This window comes from Sphaerodactylus townsendi, linkage group LG03, assembly GCF_021028975.2.
Source record: "Sphaerodactylus townsendi isolate TG3544 linkage group LG03, MPM_Stown_v2.3, whole genome shotgun sequence".
NCBI classification, from domain to species: domain Eukaryota; kingdom Metazoa; phylum Chordata; class Lepidosauria; order Squamata; family Sphaerodactylidae; genus Sphaerodactylus; species Sphaerodactylus townsendi.
Window position 1 is genome coordinate 6,272,457 of NC_059427.1, and position 18,044 is coordinate 6,290,500.

The following is an 18,044-nucleotide window of genomic DNA, read 5'->3' on the forward strand; positions in this document are numbered from 1 at the left end:
GGTGGGGCTGAGAGAGTTCGGAGAGAATTGTGACTAGCCCAAGATCAGGGGTCTGCAACCTGTGGCTCTCCAGATGTTCATGGACTACAAAGGCCAGATGTTCTCCCAAGATCAGGGATCTGCAACCTGCGGCTCTACAGATGTTCATGGGATTTGTAGTCCATGAACATCTGCAGAGCCGCAGGTTGCAGACCCCTGCCCAAGATCGTCCAGCAGGTTGCATGTGTAGGAGCGGGGAAACAAACCCAATTCAACAGATCAGAATCCGTGGCTCATGTGGAGGAGTGGGGAATCAAACCCAGTCCTCCAGATTAGAGTCCACCACTCACAACTCCTACACAACTGTGGCAGTGAACCCCCAGGAAAACCCAAAATACAAAGCATGGGAAGCAACCAGTCCGCACGTATGATTCCCATGTGATCACCACCTGGGCAGGGGGGGCTTCAGGTCTCCTCAGGGTAAGGGAAGAGGTTTCGGGGGGGCAACGAATCTCCTAGGAAAGAGGAGATTGGGGGGCGGGGGACGGGGACTGCTTTTTGGGGCTTCCTAGGACCTCCAGAACCAAACCTAACTGTGTGGTTTGGTTCTGCAACCCAACAAGATCGACACAGACTTCAGAGAATAATCAGAACTGCAGAAAAAACAATTGCTGCTAACCTGCCTTCCATTGAGGACCTGTATACTGCACGGGTCAAAAAAAGGGCTGTGAAAATATTTACTGACCCCTCGCATCCTGGACATAAACTGTTTCAACTCTTACCCTCTAAACGTCGCTACAGAGCACTGCACACCAAGACAACTAGACATAAGAACAGTTTTTTCCCGAATGCCATCACTCTGTTAAACAAATAATTCCCTCGATAATGTCAAACTATTTATTATATATTTATTATATAATTACTGCACTACTTTTTTCATCATTCCTATTACCCATCTCCTCCCAATTATGACTGTATGACTATAGCCTGTGCTGACATTTCATTTTATTTTATGATTTTACATTTTATGTTTTTATTACTATTGATTGTTTCCTGATTGCTTACTAGACCTATATGACAATCATTAAGTGCTGTACCTTATGATTCTTGACAAATGTATTTTCTTTTATGTACACTGAGAGCATATGCACCGGAGACAAATTCCTTGTGTGTCCAATCACACTTGGCCAATAAAGATTCTATTCTATTCCATGGCTGGGCATTTAGTCCGATTGACTTTTAGTCGCACCATTCAGCTCCCGCCTCCCTGCCCCCACGGCCACTAACCCATTCAAGCATTGGGACAATGACGTCATAAAAGGCTTTAGAACCCAACCGACCCAGCCCTTTAAAGGGACCACGAGAGCAGCATTCGTCTCCTCTGAGGATAAAAGGCTATTCCTCCCCCCTCCACCACCACACCCCCGATCTACCTGTGAGAAAGCCTTCCCACGATCCGGCAGCGGGGCTCTCCCGCGCAGGTGCATCCCTGAAGCCGTCCCCGCCGTCCCCTGCCCCAATTGAATAGCAAAGACTTCCTCCCCACCGGAAAGAGCCTTTCTCTTATCCCGCCCCACCTCTCCCTCGGCCTCTCAAGGAATCAGCTCCATCCGTTTAACCGTTTCAGTACTTCAGAGGAGTGATAAGTGCAGACTGCCTTTTCCAGCAGCCAGGGCAGCTCCCGGAGCCCGGCGGACAAGATTTCAGCAAATCTGCCCCGTGCATCTCAATTCTCAGCTCTGTAGTCAAGCTGCGCAGGATGCACGCCCAGAGTATCCCAGGCTGTTCAGCCATCTCGGTTGAGAGCCAGCCAGCCAGCATAGTTCTCACTTCTTCAAATATTCCCAACGCTGAGGCAGCGTTGATTGTGGTTAAATGCGGAACAAAGAACGGGGAGGTCCAGATTCAAATCTCCACTCTGCCATAAAACTTGCCAAATTACCTCGGTTCAGTCACGCCATCAGTCTAGCATACTTCACAGGGTTGATGTGAGGATAAAATGTAGGAGTAAAAATGGTATAAGCCATTTTGGAGAGAGAGAGGGATAAAAGTAAAGAAAATAAAATGAAGTAAATAAAATAAAATAAAATGATTTTGCTGGCCTAATGGCCGTGATAAAACTGACTTGAAAATAAAATGATTGTCGAAGGCTTTCACAGCTCGGTTCAACTGGTTGTTGTGGGTTTTCCGGGCTGGGTGGCCGTGGCCTGGTAGATCTTGTTACTAATATTTCGGCTGCATCTGTGGCTGGCATCTTCAGAGGTGTATCACTGCGAGAAGTCTGTTACAAGACAGAGTGTGTAACAGACTTCTCGCGGTGATACACCTCTGAAGATGCCAGCCACAGATGCAGGAGAAACATTAAGAACATAAGAACAAGCCTGCTGGATCAGACCAGAGTCCATCTAGTCCAGCACTCTGCTACTCACAGTGCCCCACCAGGTGCCTGTGGGAGCTCACAAGCAGGAGGTGAAAGCAATGGCCTGCTGCTGCTGCTGCTCCCAAGCACCTGGTCTGCTAAGGCATTTGCAATCTCAGATCAAGGAGGATCAAGATTGGTAGCCAAAGAACAACTTCTCCTCCATAAATCTGCCCAAGCCCCTTTTAAAGCTATCCACGTTAGTGGCCATCACCACCTCCTGTGGCAGCATATTCCAAACACCAATCACACGTTGCGTGAAGAAATGTTTCCTTTTATTAGTCCTAATTCTTCCTCCCAGCATTTTCAATGTATGGCCCCTGGTTCTAGTATTGTGAGAAAGAGAGAAAAATTTCTCTCTGTCAACATTTTCTACCCCATGCATAATTTTATAGACTTCAATCATATCCCCCCTCCCTCAGACGTCTCCTCTGAGTCCCAAACACTGCAGCCTCTCCTCATAAGGAAGGTGCTCCAGTCCTTCAATCATCCTCATTGCCCTTCTCTGCACTTTTTCTTCCTCTTCGATATCCTTTTTGAGATGTGGCGACCAGAACTGAACACAGTACTCCAAGTGTGGTCGCACCACTGCTTTATATAAGGGCATGACAATCTTTGCAGTTTTATTATCAATTCCTTTCCTAATTATCCCCAACATAGAGTTTGCCTTTTTCACAGCCGCCATGCATTGAGTTGACATTCCCATGAAACTATCAACTAAGACGCCCAAATCCCTTTCCTGGTCTGTGACTGATAGCACTGACCCCTGTAGCATGTATGTGAAGTTTGGATTTTTTGCCCCTATGTGCATCACTTCACATTTTGCTACATTGAGCTGCATTTGCCATTTCTGAGCCCACTCACCTAATTTATCAAAGTCCACTTGAAGCTCTTCGCAGTCCTTTGCGGTTCTCACCACCCTACATAATTTGGTATCATCTGCAAACTTGGCCACCACGCTACCCACCCCTACTTCCAGGTCATTTATGAATAGGTTAAAGAGCACTGGTCCCCACTGGCGTAATGCCCATTGGGCAAGGTGGGCAGCTGCCCAGGGCATCACCTTGTGAGGGGCATCAAAATGCTGGGTTCGTTTTTGGGTATTTTAGTGGTTTTCCATTTTTGGCCTGCAGGGGGGCTTAGTTTTTAAGCTAGTGGCACCAAAATTTCAGCGTATCATCAGGAGACTGTCCTTATGCTACTCCCCAAGTTTGGTGAGGTTTGGTTCAGGGAGTCCAAAGTTATGGACTCCCAAAGGGGGTGCCCCTATCCCCCATTGTTTCCAATGGGAGCTAATAGGAGATGGGGGCTACAGTTTTGAGGGTCCATAACTTTGGCCCCCCTGAACCAAACTGTACCAAACTTGGGGGGTATCATTAGGGCAGTCTCCTGCTGAGACCCAGAACGTTTTGAGACTGTGCCTTCAGAAATGTGCCCCCCCCCCAGCCTGCAACCCCCATTGACATCAATGCAGAAAACTCAATGCAGAACAAAGATTCTTGGGCAAATTTCTAGGATATTCCTGCAGGGGGTGCATTTTTGATGTATCGGCACCAGAATTTCAGGGTATCATCTGGAGATGATGGCACCCCCCCAAGTTTGGTGCAGTTTGGTTCAGGGGGGCCAAAGTTATGGACCCTCAAAACTGTAGCCCCCATCTCCTATTAGCTCCCTTTGGAAACAATGGGGGATGAGGCACCCCCTTTGGGAGTCCATAACTTTGGACTCCTTGAACCAAACCTCACCAAACTTGGGGAGTAGCATAAGGACAGTCTCCTGATGATACGCTGAAATTTTGGTGCTGATATGTCTAAAAATGCACCCCCTGCAGGCACCAATGTCCTGGTGCAAAAAAAATTTGGTCATGGTGGAGTGGCCGCCCATGGCGGGGAGGGGGGGATCCAACTCAGGTTTTGCCCAGGGCTACAGTTTTCCCAGGGCTGCCTCGTTACGCCCCTGCTGGTCCCAAAACAGATCCTTGGGGGACACTACTCCCTACATCTCTCCATTGTGAGAACTTCCCATTTACACCCATCCTTTGCTTCCTGTTTCTCAACCAGTTTTTAATCCATAGGAGGACTTCCCCTCTTATTCTTTGATTGCTCAATAGTTTTCTCAATAGTCACTGGTGAGGAACTTTGTCAAAAGCCTTTTGGAAATCCAAGTAGACAATGTCCACTGGTTCCCCCTTATCCACATTCCTGTTTACACCCTCAAAGAACTCTAGTAAGTTTGTAAAACAGGACTTGCCTCTGCAAAAGCTATGCTGACCCTTCCTCAGCAGGTCTTGCTTTTCTACATGTTTTATAATTTTATCTTTGTTAGGAACAAGATCTACCAGATCACACAGCCCAGAAAACCCACAACCACCAAAATAAAACGAACTCTTCTGCACATAGAAAATTAGATGTTATCGTGTCAGGGGAGGGATCCAGCTTAGATCTGTTGCACTGGGGGAATCCAAATTAATTGGCAATATCTCATGCCGCTTGTGCCCGAGCCTTGACCCAGCTTTCCAAAATTCTCTGACTCAATCTGTTTGCTTTCATGGATGTATGATGGCTGGATTTTAATTTCTCAAACTGCTTCTCCTGCTATGTGTGGATCCGTGTACGCATTGGATGATCTCAAATTAGGAAAATAATAAGCAAGTTATAGCAAAACGGTGCTCACTTGTATCAGCATTACACTGCAGATAAACATATCCTTCAAAGGGTCTTTAGAGCGCTATCAAGGAAATAGGGACGTGCTGGTTATAAGGTTTCTTTTGCCTCTAAGTGAATTGTTCCTGCAGTGCTTGAATGACTCTTATCGACTGGCTGCATTTGAAGGGCTTTCATGAGAACCTTCCAAACACATGTTATAATTGCCCAAATGGTTGCATGCTGGGATGCCTCTTTAAATGTTCCCTGCACTTCGAGCAGAACAGTCCCTCAACTTCAATTTAAAAACTTTTTTTGTCTTTGCGCTCTGTTCTTGATTGCAGCTGAGGAAGTTTTACTGATCACTTCATTCTCAGTCTAACCTATCTTACAAGGTTGTTGTGAGGTTAAAAATAACAGCGAGGCATTTAATAGAAGATGCATTTTTCCCATGTAAATACATTCATTTCAAAGTAAAACCTATGACTAGTAGTATTCCCTTGACAATAAAGAAAATTTAAATGTATTTCCTTGGGAATTGTCATGATGGATGGCAGGATGACCATAGTGGTTTAAACAAGTTTATTAACAAAAAATAACTACCGGTATATAACAATGTATTGTCGAAGGTTCTGGTGGGTTTTCCGGGCTATGTGGTCGTGGTCTGGTGGATCTCGTTCCTAACATTTTGCCTGCATCTGTGGCTGGCATCTTCAGAGGTGTATCACAGAGAGAAGTCTGTTGCACACTGTGTCTAGTGAGAAGGGAAAGTTTAGCGTGGTATGTTGTCCATGTTCCAGGGTGGGGAACCAATCATTAAGTGTTTGGGTGGAAGGCTTTGATGGTCGGAATCACTGGGGTTTGGATGTTTTCCAGGCTGTATGGCAATGTTCTAGTAGCATTTTCTCCTGACGTTTCCCCTGCATCTGTGGCTGGCATCTTCAGAGGATCTGATGGTAGTAAAGCAAGTGGAGAATATATACCTGTGGAATGTCCAGGGTGGGAGAAAGAACCATATGCCTGTTAACAAGTGTAAGGGGTGCAATGAGTAAACTTGATTTGCATAATCCCACCCACACTTCAACAAGCCTTCACGGATCACATGCCTACACAGTGCTCTTCCCCTCTTCGCCACATTTTGCCCCTGAAGGGGACATCAGCCATGCAAGAGAGCCCACAGCGGTGCTGCTCCAGCATCAAACTCAGAAGAGGGACCAAGGTCTGCCTTGGGGAGAGAGCAGGGAGCGTTCCCACCTGGCTCAGGAAAGAAAGCAGACAGGAAAGAAAGCAGTCACTGTCTGGCAGTGTAGCTGAGCTCCATCCCTGAGGTAGAAGAGAGTCTCCATTGTGAGGCCTGCCCCTGGGTTTGCCACTAAGTCCATGGGAAGGTGTTCAGGTTAACCCAGACCCTCTACAGCCAGCATGTCCCGCAGTCAAACTGCACCCCATGTATGAGGGCAACTCCCCAAACCAGTGATTTTTTCCTTTAAAAAAGGCAGAGCAGTACTTATACAGAGTTACCAATCTCCAGATGGTGGCTGGAGATCCCCTGGGATTGCTAGCTCTGCCACCATCTTGAGACAGGACTTATGCCCAGAGGCTTGCATCACACATTGGCACCCGTTCTCTGCTTATTAGATTTTTTCATCTAACAAGTGGGTGATTTCTACACCTCTCCTAAAAAGAGTGTGGCATGTCTTTTGTTAAATTGTGTAAAGCTATAGAAGAAAAGCTCTTGCAGATGCTTGAGACTAGCACCTCATGCCATGACTGAGCCCATTGATTGAGTCTGACACACTTTCCCTACATTCACGATGTAGGTCCGTTATGTTTATGAGCCAGAGTGCGGGAATTGGACTAGGTGGATCTGGTCTCAATACCATAATTGGTCAGGAAGATCATTGGATGACCATCACCGAATCACATTTTCAGGCTGATGGCCCCATCAAGGGGGGGGGGGGGCAAGAGAATCAGGGAGCGGGGTGGCTTTATGCTGATGTGTTGCCCCACCACATAAGGGGCAGCCCTGCCAGCACATGGAGCAAACACATTGGTGTTATGAATTCACCTTATGCTCTTAGAACCAGTGCTTTAAAAAGAACCTTTAGCATAGAAAGAGTTCAGCCTCCTAACAGCTGATTGGAAGCTGGGGAGTGAAAGGGAAAAAAGGGTGATGACAGTTGTTGGTTGAACAGGAGCCAGCAGCCAAAGGGCTGGGTAGAAAGGTGGGATTTAGATATGAAAGGAGAGAACATATTATTTTAGAGATCGGGGGGGGGGGGGGGTAAAAACTATGCCAGGGTAATTTTTCTGGTCACTTTGGGGAAGCAAATACTGAAAGGGAGCCAGGCTCCAGGAGGACAGAGAAGAGGATTTTGATAAGGAGTGGGACATCCAAACCCCTCAGGGAAAGCCCATGATTTGGGATATTTTCAGGGTGAAGCTACTCTTTAAGGGAACCCAGGGTTTCAGTATTGACCTTTTGTATTGGTCTCTCATACATACAGGTTATATTACATTAATACACTTACCCAATCTTAGAATATACAAGCTGTAACAATTCTGTATACAGTTACTTCAGTTATATCTTCTCTGAATGTTAAACTGAAACTAAAAAGAAAAGCCCCTTTACTACTACTAATGGTTGTAGAAAAAAAGTTCAAAGTTCTAATTAGCTTATATTTGTTTCTGAACTCCCTAATAAAAACATCAGAATGAAGTAGTTAATCATTCAAGGGACTTCCATGCTCTTCTATACATAAGGGGGAGAAGAGGAATTTATTACATGACTATCTGGCCACCCCTCACCTCCTTGGCAAGGAAAGCAAGAAGCTGGCACCGCTGCAGACCAATGCTGGCATATGATCAGTGAGAGGTGGGGGTGAACCAGGGATTTTATGGAAGTGGAGCCAGTGTTAGTTTAGAGCTGGACTTAGGTCTGGCATCCGTGTCCTTGAAGTTTTTAGCCCTATGGAGGGCTTTCAGACGGGTGAGAGTGTGTGTGTGTGTGTGCGTGCGTGCGTGCAGCAGTGGCACTGTTCCCAGATGTCTTGGGATTTGGATGGGGCTGTAATATACCAAACAAAACTGTTGGAACTATTAATTCCTGGGGAGTGGGGGGCTTACACACACAGATCTTGAAAGAAACCTTGTTGATAGGTGCTGAAATGTCAGGGTTTCCTTCATAGATGGTGAATCTTGAATTGGTTGTATGCCAAAATATCAACTTCTTGGTAATTATATCATTTTCAAACGCCAAGTTCTTGATACTTAAGGAGGGATGAGCTGTCTTGAAAGTCTTTCTGTAACAAGATAACAAGTTCTCATATCAAAATGAAGAATCCAGACAGTTTTAAGAATTGCTCCTGAAGCAGTTTAACCCCAAATATCTCCAGAATCTATCAGTTTTCACATTTTCTTTATTATTATTATTACACAGATAAAAACAGTTTTAAACAAACTGTATAACTGCTGGAAAAACACGTACCAATCAAATTAAATATTCTAAAATTTGTCAACTATGTTAGAATATACAAACCAAGCCAGATTTCTTAAACTGCTTGAACAAATTTTCATAAATATACATTTATTTCTCTGAAGAAGGGAGCTTTGATTTTTGAAACCTTACACCCAGAAAATCTTCTTTGTCTCTAAGGTGCCACTGGATTCAAATCTAGCCATATAAACACAAGTCACACCTACAAACAAAAAGCTCATTCAGTCTCTTCTAGGAGTTCCATCCAGAGAAATCTCATTTGCTAATCACATTCATAGGCTTATAGACAGAAAAAACCCCCAGCATGCTGATGATATGCTAAACTTTTCTCACAAATGATCATCATCTAGATAAATGATTGGTCCTTAACCACAAATGTGTCCAAAATATATCTGATATGTGCTAATTAACTTTTTATGCTAGATTAGAAGTCTAAACTTAACTCTTAGTTAAAAGGTGATCTAATATTTCAGCAACTACTTTCATTAACAATCCAAAATTAAAGAAATCAGATTGACCATATGACAAAACTGATAAAAGATCACAACTATTAAAAATGCAGGGCCAACAATGGAAACCCATGATTTAATGAAAATCCTGCTATGCAACCACTCTCAGAATTCATCCTTGCTGCTTTCCCACTGACATCTACTTGAGGCTTCATTCATGACAAAGTATTTCCAGAGTTTATGCGTGTATACTCTGTGGTTGCTATTAAGATGTAAAATGGTTCCCCCTCTTGTGTGTTCTTTGATGTTGTTGAAGGTGGGATTTCTGAATGAATCTCTTTCCACATTCTGAACATTCAAAAGGTTTCTGCCCCGTGTGGGTTCTTAAATGCTTTTCAAGATGGCCACTCTGACTGAATCTCTTTCCACAATCTGAGCACTCAAAAGGTTTCTCCCCTGTGTGGATTCTTAGATGCTGTTCAAGATGACCACTCCTACTGAATCTCTTTGCACATTCTGAGCATTCAAAAGGTTTCTCCCCTGTGTGGGTTCTTTGATGCACCTGAAAACTGCCCCTGTGCCTGAAACTCTTTCCACACTCTGAGCATTCAAAAGGTTTCTCTGCTGTATGGATTCTTAGATGTTGTTGAAGAGTACCTCTCTGACTGAATTTCCTTCCGCATTCTGAGCATTCAAAAGGTTTCTCCCCTATGTGGGTTCTTTGATGCATATGAAAGTTGCTACTGTGACTGAATTGCTTTCCACACTCTGGGCATTCAAAAGGTTTCTCACTTCTATGAATTCTTAGATGCTGTTGAAGGCTGCATCTCTGACTGAATTGCTTTCCACACTTGGGGCAATCAAAAGGTTGCTCCCCTGTGTAGGATCTTAAGTGCCTTTGAAGATTGCCCTTATGACTAAATTGCATTCCACATTCTGGGCATTCAAAAGGTTTCTCCCCTGTGTGGGTACGTATGTGCCGTTTAAGACTACCACTGTAATGGAATCTCTTTCCACACTCTGAGCACTCAAAAGGTTTCTCCACTGTGTGGGTTCTTAAATGCTGTTGAAGATGGTCATTCTGACTTAATCTCTTTCCACACTCTGAGCATTCAAAAAGTTTCTCACCTTCATGAGTTCTTAGATGCAATTGAAAACTGCCTTTCTGACTGAATTTCTTTCCACACTCTGGACATTCAAACATTTTCTTCTCTCTATGGGTTCTTAGATGCTGTCGAAGGCTGCACCTCTGACTGAATTGCTTTCCACACTCTGAGCAATCAAAAGGATTCTTTCCTGTGTAGGTTTTTAGATGAACATGAAGATTGCCCTTCTGACTGAATTTCTTTCCACACTCTGCACATTCAAAAGGTTGCTCTCCTGTATGAATACTTAAATGCTTTTGAAGATTGCCCTTCTGACTGAATCTTGTTCCACACATTGTGCATTCAAAAGGTTTCTCACCTGTGTGGATTCTTTGATGCCGTTGAAGGTTGGCACTCTGACTGAATCTCTTTCCACACTCTGAGCACTCAAAAGGTTTCTCTGCTGTGTGAGTTCTTAGATGCATTTGGAGACTGCCCCTCTGACTAAATTTCTTGCCACACACTGAGCATTCAAAACTTTTTTTTCCCCTGTGGTGTCTTTGATGCACTTGAAGGCTGTCCAACTGACTAAATCTCTTTCCACACTTTGAGCACGCAAAAGGTTTCTCCGCTGTGTGGGTCCTTAAATGCTTTTGAAGATGGACATTCTGATGGAATCTCTTTCCACACTTGGAGCATTCAAAAGGTTTCACCCCTTTGTGAATTCTTTGATGCTGCTGAAAGTTTGCTCTCTGACTGATTCTCTTTCTACACTCTGAGTATTCAAAAAGTTTCTCAACTCTGTGTGTTCTTAAATGCTGTTGAAGATGGTGATTCTGACTGAATCCCTTCCCACACTCTGAGCATTCAAAAGGTTTCTTTGCTTCGTGGGTTCGTACATGCTCCTGAAGACTGCCGCTCTGACTGAATCTCTTTCCACACTTTGAGCACTCAAAAGGCTCCTCCAATGTGTCTGTTTGTAGATGCTGCTGAAGATCGACACTGCAGTTGAATCTCTTTCCACAATTATGTTCCTTCCTTTCAGATAAAGTCTTTCCACCCTTTAAACAGATAAATATCTTCTCCCTTGAATGGTGGGAACTCTTGTGTTGAACAATATCTGCATCCTCTGTGAATCTCTTGCCACAATCTGAACAGCAATACAGTTTCTGTCCTATATGGATTCTTTCATGTCTAATGAGCTCTTCTGCACAAACGAAGCTCTTTCCACACTGGAAGCAATTATGGGCCTTCATTACAGGGAGCTTTTGGAAACTGACACATTGACTGATAAATTTATCATTGATTGATAAATTCAATCCCCATTCAAAGTATTTGTATGTTTTTTCTGCCATGTCAATTACATCGTGAAAACTGCCTCCTGAGAAAGGAATGTATTTCTTGCTCATCTCTTTTTCATGACTTCTTTCCTGACTCTCTGGTCTCTTTTGATCCCTGAAGGTACATTGAGATAGTTCTCCATTGCCTGTTTCCAGTAAGAACCCCTGGAATTCCCCAACTGTCTTGTCAACATGTTCTGCTGGAATAAAGAGAGAGATCCACTCAAAACTCAAGCAAGGAGATAAGTCGCAAATCAATAACTTTAGATTGAGAGCACTGCAGTTGTTTCTATGTTCAGAGCTTCTTGCCCCCCTCCACATGATAAGAGGATATAAAATTACATTAATCAAATGGGCAGCCCAATCTGAGTGGTGGTGGTAAATGGAGTTGTAGAAGAGGCATGAGCCCACACTAGCACCACTAGCCAGCATGCCAACATTACAGACAAATGCACCAGTGGGAGTTCAAAAATTATGGCACTGTGGAGGAGTGGCTGGGGATGGTGGAGAGCCATCAGCAGAGGCAGAATGCCAGTGGTGCAGAGGTTCAGGCAGCAGTATCAGTGGAAAAGAGGAAGGATCAGGGGTGTGGCCAACCTGTATTTCAATTCCACAGAGGCTTACTGCCTGGGAGTGCCCCTTGTCTATGGTGCCAACTTACATTGCTGAGAATGGTGGCGTAATTCAATGTGGTGTGGGGCGGTGGAACGCTGGTGGAACGCTGCCCTGTCCAGAAAGTCCAAATGCCTGTAGGAAGGGGTGAAGCACATTGGCCAATGGGATCAGCTGGGGTGAGGGGGAAAGGCCGACCTGGGGCCCGATGGGTAGGGGGTCGGAGGTTCAAAATATACATCCCATCAGCCACTCCCAGTGATGTGGTATGACATGCTGTCGGATAGATTTGTGAACTTTGGGTCAGTGCCGAGCAAGCTGCTCTCCCTGGCTGTGGAGTGAGTTCGCAGAGCCATGGAGGGGGAGCCTATATCCCAAACACCCAGAAAGGACCAGTTGAGGCGGGCGAGCTGTGAAAGGGAAGGTTGACTTGGCAAAGTCTGGTTAGAGCAGGCGGGAAACATTGAGGCAGGGCTCAGTGAGGGGACTTTATTCCTGGGATGTTTCCACACCCTCCTAGCCTGGGGACTAGAAGGCTGACTGAGGGGAGTTTGGTTGTCACCATGACAGCAGTAGTCCATTCCTGGCAGCTATGACTCCCAATCCAGAGGCCACCTTTGCTAACAGGCTTGGTGGGGGGAGGGCTTTGGACTCCCATTAGTGCAGCAAGGCTCTCCAGAGGAGAGTTTTGAACCGAAGAGTTTGCTCATTCTCACACACTTGTAGCCAACCTGACCTGTAGCAGTGTGGAGGGGGAGTGAATGGTCTTTCTCTTGGAATGCTGCTCTGTCAGACCTGGCAGAGCAATGGCCTGAACATATACACAGGAAACAGCATTTGAATATGAACAACAGCACACCTGGGCGAAACCAGTTCTCTTTTGTCTACATTTGTTCATCTTTCCTCTGACTCATCCTCCTTGTGACCATCTATGTTGCACACCTGGGCGAAACCAGTTCTCTTTTGTCCACATTTGTTCGTCTTTCCTCTGACTCATCATCCTTGTGACCATCTATTTTGCAACGCCCATTAAGGGTAATTACCTGTATTGTCCAATAGTTGGCAAAACTCATCAAGATAATGGGTCAGCCATCAGGTCAATGGTCTGATACTCAAGACCATTACATCACCTGGAACAGCAGGACAAATCCTTTGTTAAAGGATTTCCTTGGCCCCAAGACATGTTTTTTCCCTATAAAAGCATGACATAGACCCCAGTTAGGGGTTCAATATTATCAATATTTTACACTACCATGGTGCTCGATAATATTGTTCCAACAGCGCTGATCATCCAGAGCCTAGCCATTAGGTCTCTTTTTCCTGGACATCCACTACAAGACTGGTAAATATAATCTTTGATGCCCCCTCCCCCCTCCCTCTCTCTCCCCCTCCCTCCCTCCCTCTCTCTCTATATATATATCCAAAACCTGTCTTTCACCTCTAAATTACATCCTAGGAAACCTTGTATGTGTGTGTTTTTACCCCAAGTAACTGAGTGATTGTGAGATGTTATTTTATTCTAATTTCTTATTTTTTCAATAAAATCCTTTTAAAAAGAAATTTATTTTCTCTGCTGGTTTCTTATGATGAGCTGAAGCCCATATACACATATATTGATCAAGTTACCCAATGCTCCTTAAGTTACGTTAAGCGACCTTGTGCTCTGCTAATTTCCCCAACCAAAGAGGGGTGTTGCGTCCCACAATTTTGAGTAACACACTTGACCTTGACATCTCTCTGAGTCAACCCAGTAGGCTTCCCTTGAGGTGCCACCCCATTCAGGTAACAAGCCAGAGTTCTCCAGATGTGATCATAGTGCCTCACTGACACTGGGGCGGGGGCAGGGCTGCTGGCACCAGTACCAGAGACCCTGTAGCCACCCCAATCTCAGAGATGGAAAGAGTCAGGACTGTTTGTGAAAGAGAGGGCCAACATCCAGATGCTATGCTCTCCCCCTGCTGTCCTTTATTCACAGACAGGCTTGACGGGACAACCACAGGTGAGGAAGGCATCCACGGCAGCAAGTGCTGACCAACCTGCAAGGAGGAGCCACAAAGAAGGATGCCTGCAGCTAGAGTACCTCACCTCTCATGTCAGGGAGGTTCTCTACACCCACTACTGGAAAGACCCCTGACGTGGTTTCATGCATGTTGATGCCGTTACCTTCCTGCTCATATCCTGCCATGCTGCTGGCCTGGGAGTCTGTGGGCGGGATGTTTCCCATGGAACCCAAGGACTCCCATGCATTCCTTCTCACCAGAGCAACATGGCTGAGGGAGAGAGGATATAGCCCGATGGTTGGTGCCAGGCAAATTGGACTGAGCCAGAGAAAGATCTGTTGTTTGACCTGGTGATAGACAACAGGGACATTGTGACTGCACAACAGCAGCCTTTCTGGAAAACAGGTGCTGAAAGGGTCTCAGCTCTCAGCCATGGCCACTGCACCAGCACCTCTTGCATGAAGTGGTGGTATGACTCATTTTGCAGGGCATGGAACAGAGTGCAATCCAATCCAAAAACCTTTATTAGACATAAATGGAACAGAGTGCAAGAGCTCATGGCCAAGGGGTGCCCCTAGAAGAGGGTGCTGACACCCATATGTGCCTATCATCCCCACCGCTGTTGTTGCACGGTGTGTTTAGATCTACACTTTCCTGGAGGCTGGCTGACGGGCGCAGGCCTCATCCCGGGCTTGGTCGGGCGGCATGCACACGTTGCACTGAGTCCCAGCCACACCCCTCCTCCTTCCCGGAAGTGTGGGGGACAATCCCCCTCCTTGACTCCCATGGGGAGCACCCTGGGCATTTGTCCCCAACTACACCACTGGAACTACACAGATGTGGTCATGGACATCTCCCCAGGTGTGGGTGCATCCTCTTCTGCGCCCTGCCCATCAGGAAGTGCAGGTGGTGAGTGCCAAGACAAACAGGTCTTGGGGATCTGTCAAAGAGGAGCTTGACTTCTCACAAGGGCTATTCCTATTACAGGAGGAATGTCTATGTCACTTGAAGGGGACTGTGCAGTCACCAAGCATCTCTGCAGCCTGCAGCCCTCTGAGCACAGCTGGAAACATTGTTCTGGAAGCCCCTGGCATTGAGATGATACCTCTGACTGAGACAGTACCTGTGACACAGGGTGTCCCCTCTCCCTCCACCTCTTCTTCAGGATGCCAGGGGACCCTGACTCTTCCTGGCAGTCCCGCGGATGGCCCTGCCCTACACTCACCTCCAGTCCCTAAGGAAGGTCCCCCCAGTGACCGTGCCCATGGCCCGTGGCCGGGGCAAAGTATTCCACCCACCCTCTATTCTATGTTAATAGTTATTGAGTGCGAAGGGCTGGAAGGGCGTAATGAGTGGTTCCAATCCACTGCATGAACTGATGGATAGATGGAAGGCATGGGTGCGACAGTAACCAGTGCCTCCGCTCATTTGGAGGAGATTCTTGGAGTGGTCAAAAACCTCATAGAGGGATAATGCAAATCCAGGGGACCATGGATGCCCTGGAGCCTTCTCGCCCTGCTCTCCCACTGCAGGGCTGTGGCATTAGGAGCTAGGGCAGAACTAAGCACCTGTTGCCCTCTGTCCACCCCCTCCTTGACTTGCTGAGTGATGCCTCTGTCCTGTTCATTTCCCAACCTTTGCTGAGTGATACCACTGCCCCTCTGCTTGCCCCACCCCCTCCCCAGCTTTGCTGAGCAACGCCTCTACCCCTCTTCTTTCCTTGCCCCTTTCCCTTGCTTTGCCTAACCATGCCCCCATCCCTCTGCTCATCCTGCCCCTCAATACCACTGCCCTTCTGCTTACCCCACCCACCGTGGTGTAGTGGTTAAGAGCAGGTTGATTCTAATCTGGAGAACCAGGTTTGATTCCCCACATCCACCTGAGTGGCAGAGGCTTATCTGGTGAATCAGATGTGTTTCCGTACTCCTACATTCCTGTTGGGTAACATTGGGCTAGTCAGTAGTCACAGTTCTCTCAGGACTCTCTCAGACCCACCTGCCTCACAAGGTGTCTGTTGTGGGGAGAGGAAGAGAAAGGAGCTTGTAAGCCACCTTGAGTGTCCTTACAGGAGAGAAAGGTGGATATAAATCCAAACTCATCTTCTCCCCAGCTTCGCCAAACAATACTCCCTTGCTCCAGCCTACACCTATACAGCGCTCCACAGCAGCAGCACAACGCTCCCAGGTATGAACTGTAATTTCGTGGGGGATAGGCCATGGTTGAAACTGCTTTGAATCTGCTGGCACTGTGTTCATCTGGCATCTTCCCCAGCCACCACGCAACTCCCCCCGTCCCTTTGGATTGGACTTTAAAAGTCATGACTGACATGAACAGACATGAACAAATTGCTTTACATTGAACTTCCACTAAATTGGACTTGTTTTCAGTCCACATTCTAGATTTTTAGTTAATGTAAGCATTTTAGTAAATTGTAGAATGTTTAAATGGTAAGCAGACATTAGCTTTTAACAGCAATCTTCTCTGCAGGTCATGCTACTCTCATAAGAAAGTTTGTGTTTCCTGATCTTCCACTGAATGTACTGTAAGGAAAAAAAATGGCAAAGAAATATTCCACATTTCATTTCCCAAACAGGCCTTTTGATTAAATACAGAAATTATCATGATAAGTAGACCTCTGAGAGGTCCTATCCTGGTATGATCAGAGCCATGACAAGCTGGTTAGAACATCACAAAATATGTTTCTTGGGATGCGGGGGGGGGGGGGGGGAGGGAGATGTCAGCACCACATCTAGTGAGCTCCACATTTCAAAGAGGATTCCATCTTTTTTGCAAGAAGTGCCCAGTTGTTGGTGGACCGGTTAAAGCCCAAAGCAATCCATTCAGCCTTGTTCAGTGGGGCTGTTGATAAATAACCTCACACACCCCCCCTACACAGGTACCTTTTCCTGGAATTCTGACATGGCATGGTGGTGTAGGCAACAAAATGGCTGCCACAGGAGGCGAAACCAGCCTCAAAATGATTGCCACAGCTTAACTTTGGTAGTATAGAGTAGGTTTTGGTGCTGAAGTGGTGCAACATTTTCAAAGATCTGTACACCCAATCAAATCTCCAGTGGTCAGTCAGAAGACATGCTGGGCAAAAGATCCACGTGGCCCCACCCACTGCGTAAACAAATTTGACCAGTACCAGAAACGGTGAAAGTGGAGGACATGTCACCCACAGGCAGCATGTCAGGGAACGCTGATCTAGCTGAGTACTCTAGAAAATAAGAGATGAGGTTTTGACGTCCTCTAGCAGGGGGGTTCTCAAGAGCCCCTTTGCCTGGTATCCAGTGAGGTTTAGTGATTAAAAGCAGCAGATTCTAATCTGGAGAACCAGGCTTGATTCCTCACTCCTCCACATGAAGCCTGCTGGGTGACCAGTCACACTTCTCTCAGAACTCTCTCAGACCTGTGCAGGCAGGCAACGGCAAATCACCTCTGACCATCACTTGCCATGAAAACCCTACAGGGTCACCATAATTCAGTTGTGTCTTCACGGCACTTTCCACTACCACGAGCTGCATCTGAGCTCAGCCCCAGAAGCAGCTTCACATTTCAGGACCCATAAATCTGCCATGGCTACTCCCTGCTCACTTCCTTGACAAAGTCATGAAGGATACCTACTTGCAACTGGAAATATTCCCCTGAATCCACTTGATAAATTTTCCCACTCTCTTTGGATGTAAGACTTTTGTCTGTCTCTGGAGTTTTCTCTCTGGCTTCTTTGGCAGAGAGAGAAGGAGAGACCCCACCACCACCGCCCCAGAAGGGAGCAAGCAGCGAGGCAGGACTCAAAACAATATATGGCTGGTCAAAATTAGGATTCATGCATCATCCCATTGGCAGCAATTTGCACCTTTGGAACCTGGGAAAACCAAAAAAAGGATCCTTACCCAGGGAGGATATGCTCCCATAGGCCTCCAGCATGACTTCCCTGTAGAGATCTCTTTGGTCCAGATCCAGTAGGGCCCACTCTGCCTCAGTGAAATACACGGCCACCTCCTCAAAGGAAAACAGAG

At 46.2% G+C, this 18,044-nt stretch overlaps 3 protein-coding genes across 11 annotated transcripts in view; 1 reads left to right on the forward strand and 2 right to left on the reverse strand.

The window, feature by feature from the left end:
• Window positions 1-18,044, reverse strand: part of LOC125428537 (zinc finger protein 436-like) — a 774,209-nt gene that overhangs the window by 646,467 nt on the left and 109,698 nt on the right. The window lies entirely within an intron of this gene.
• On the reverse strand, window positions 5,983-18,040 carry LOC125428613 (zinc finger protein 260-like). Of its 3 annotated transcripts, XR_007243867.1 has the most exons (4): window positions 17,919-18,040; window positions 12,072-12,157; window positions 7,572-8,342; window positions 5,983-6,023 (listed from the first exon to the last, which is right to left on the reverse strand). XR_007243867.1 is itself a non-coding variant. In XM_048489041.1 (3 exons), the coding sequence occupies exon 3, from the start codon at window positions 11,477-11,479 to the stop codon at window positions 9,251-9,253; it is 2,229 nt and encodes a 742-aa protein (XP_048344998.1). In that variant the 5' UTR covers window positions 11,480-11,607; window positions 12,072-12,157; window positions 17,919-18,040; the 3' UTR covers window positions 8,442-9,250. The 3 variants fall into 3 exon arrangements, 2 of the variants coding, with proteins under 2 accessions (XP_048344998.1, XP_048344997.1); XM_048489041.1 differs by lacking the exons at window positions 5,983-6,023; window positions 7,572-8,342 and adding an exon at window positions 8,442-11,607; XM_048489040.1 differs by lacking the exons at window positions 5,983-6,023; window positions 7,572-8,342 and adding an exon at window positions 8,442-11,610.
• LOC125429261 (lipase maturation factor 2-like) overlaps window positions 14,808-18,044 on the forward strand; it is a 23,020-nt gene continuing 19,783 nt past the window's right edge. The window contains exons 1-2 of the mRNA XM_048490212.1: window positions 14,808-14,931; window positions 15,188-15,307. Of these exons, the coding sequence (XP_048346169.1) occupies window positions 14,808-14,931; window positions 15,188-15,307 (244 nt within the window). The remainder of the gene's footprint in view (window positions 14,932-15,187; window positions 15,308-18,044) is intronic.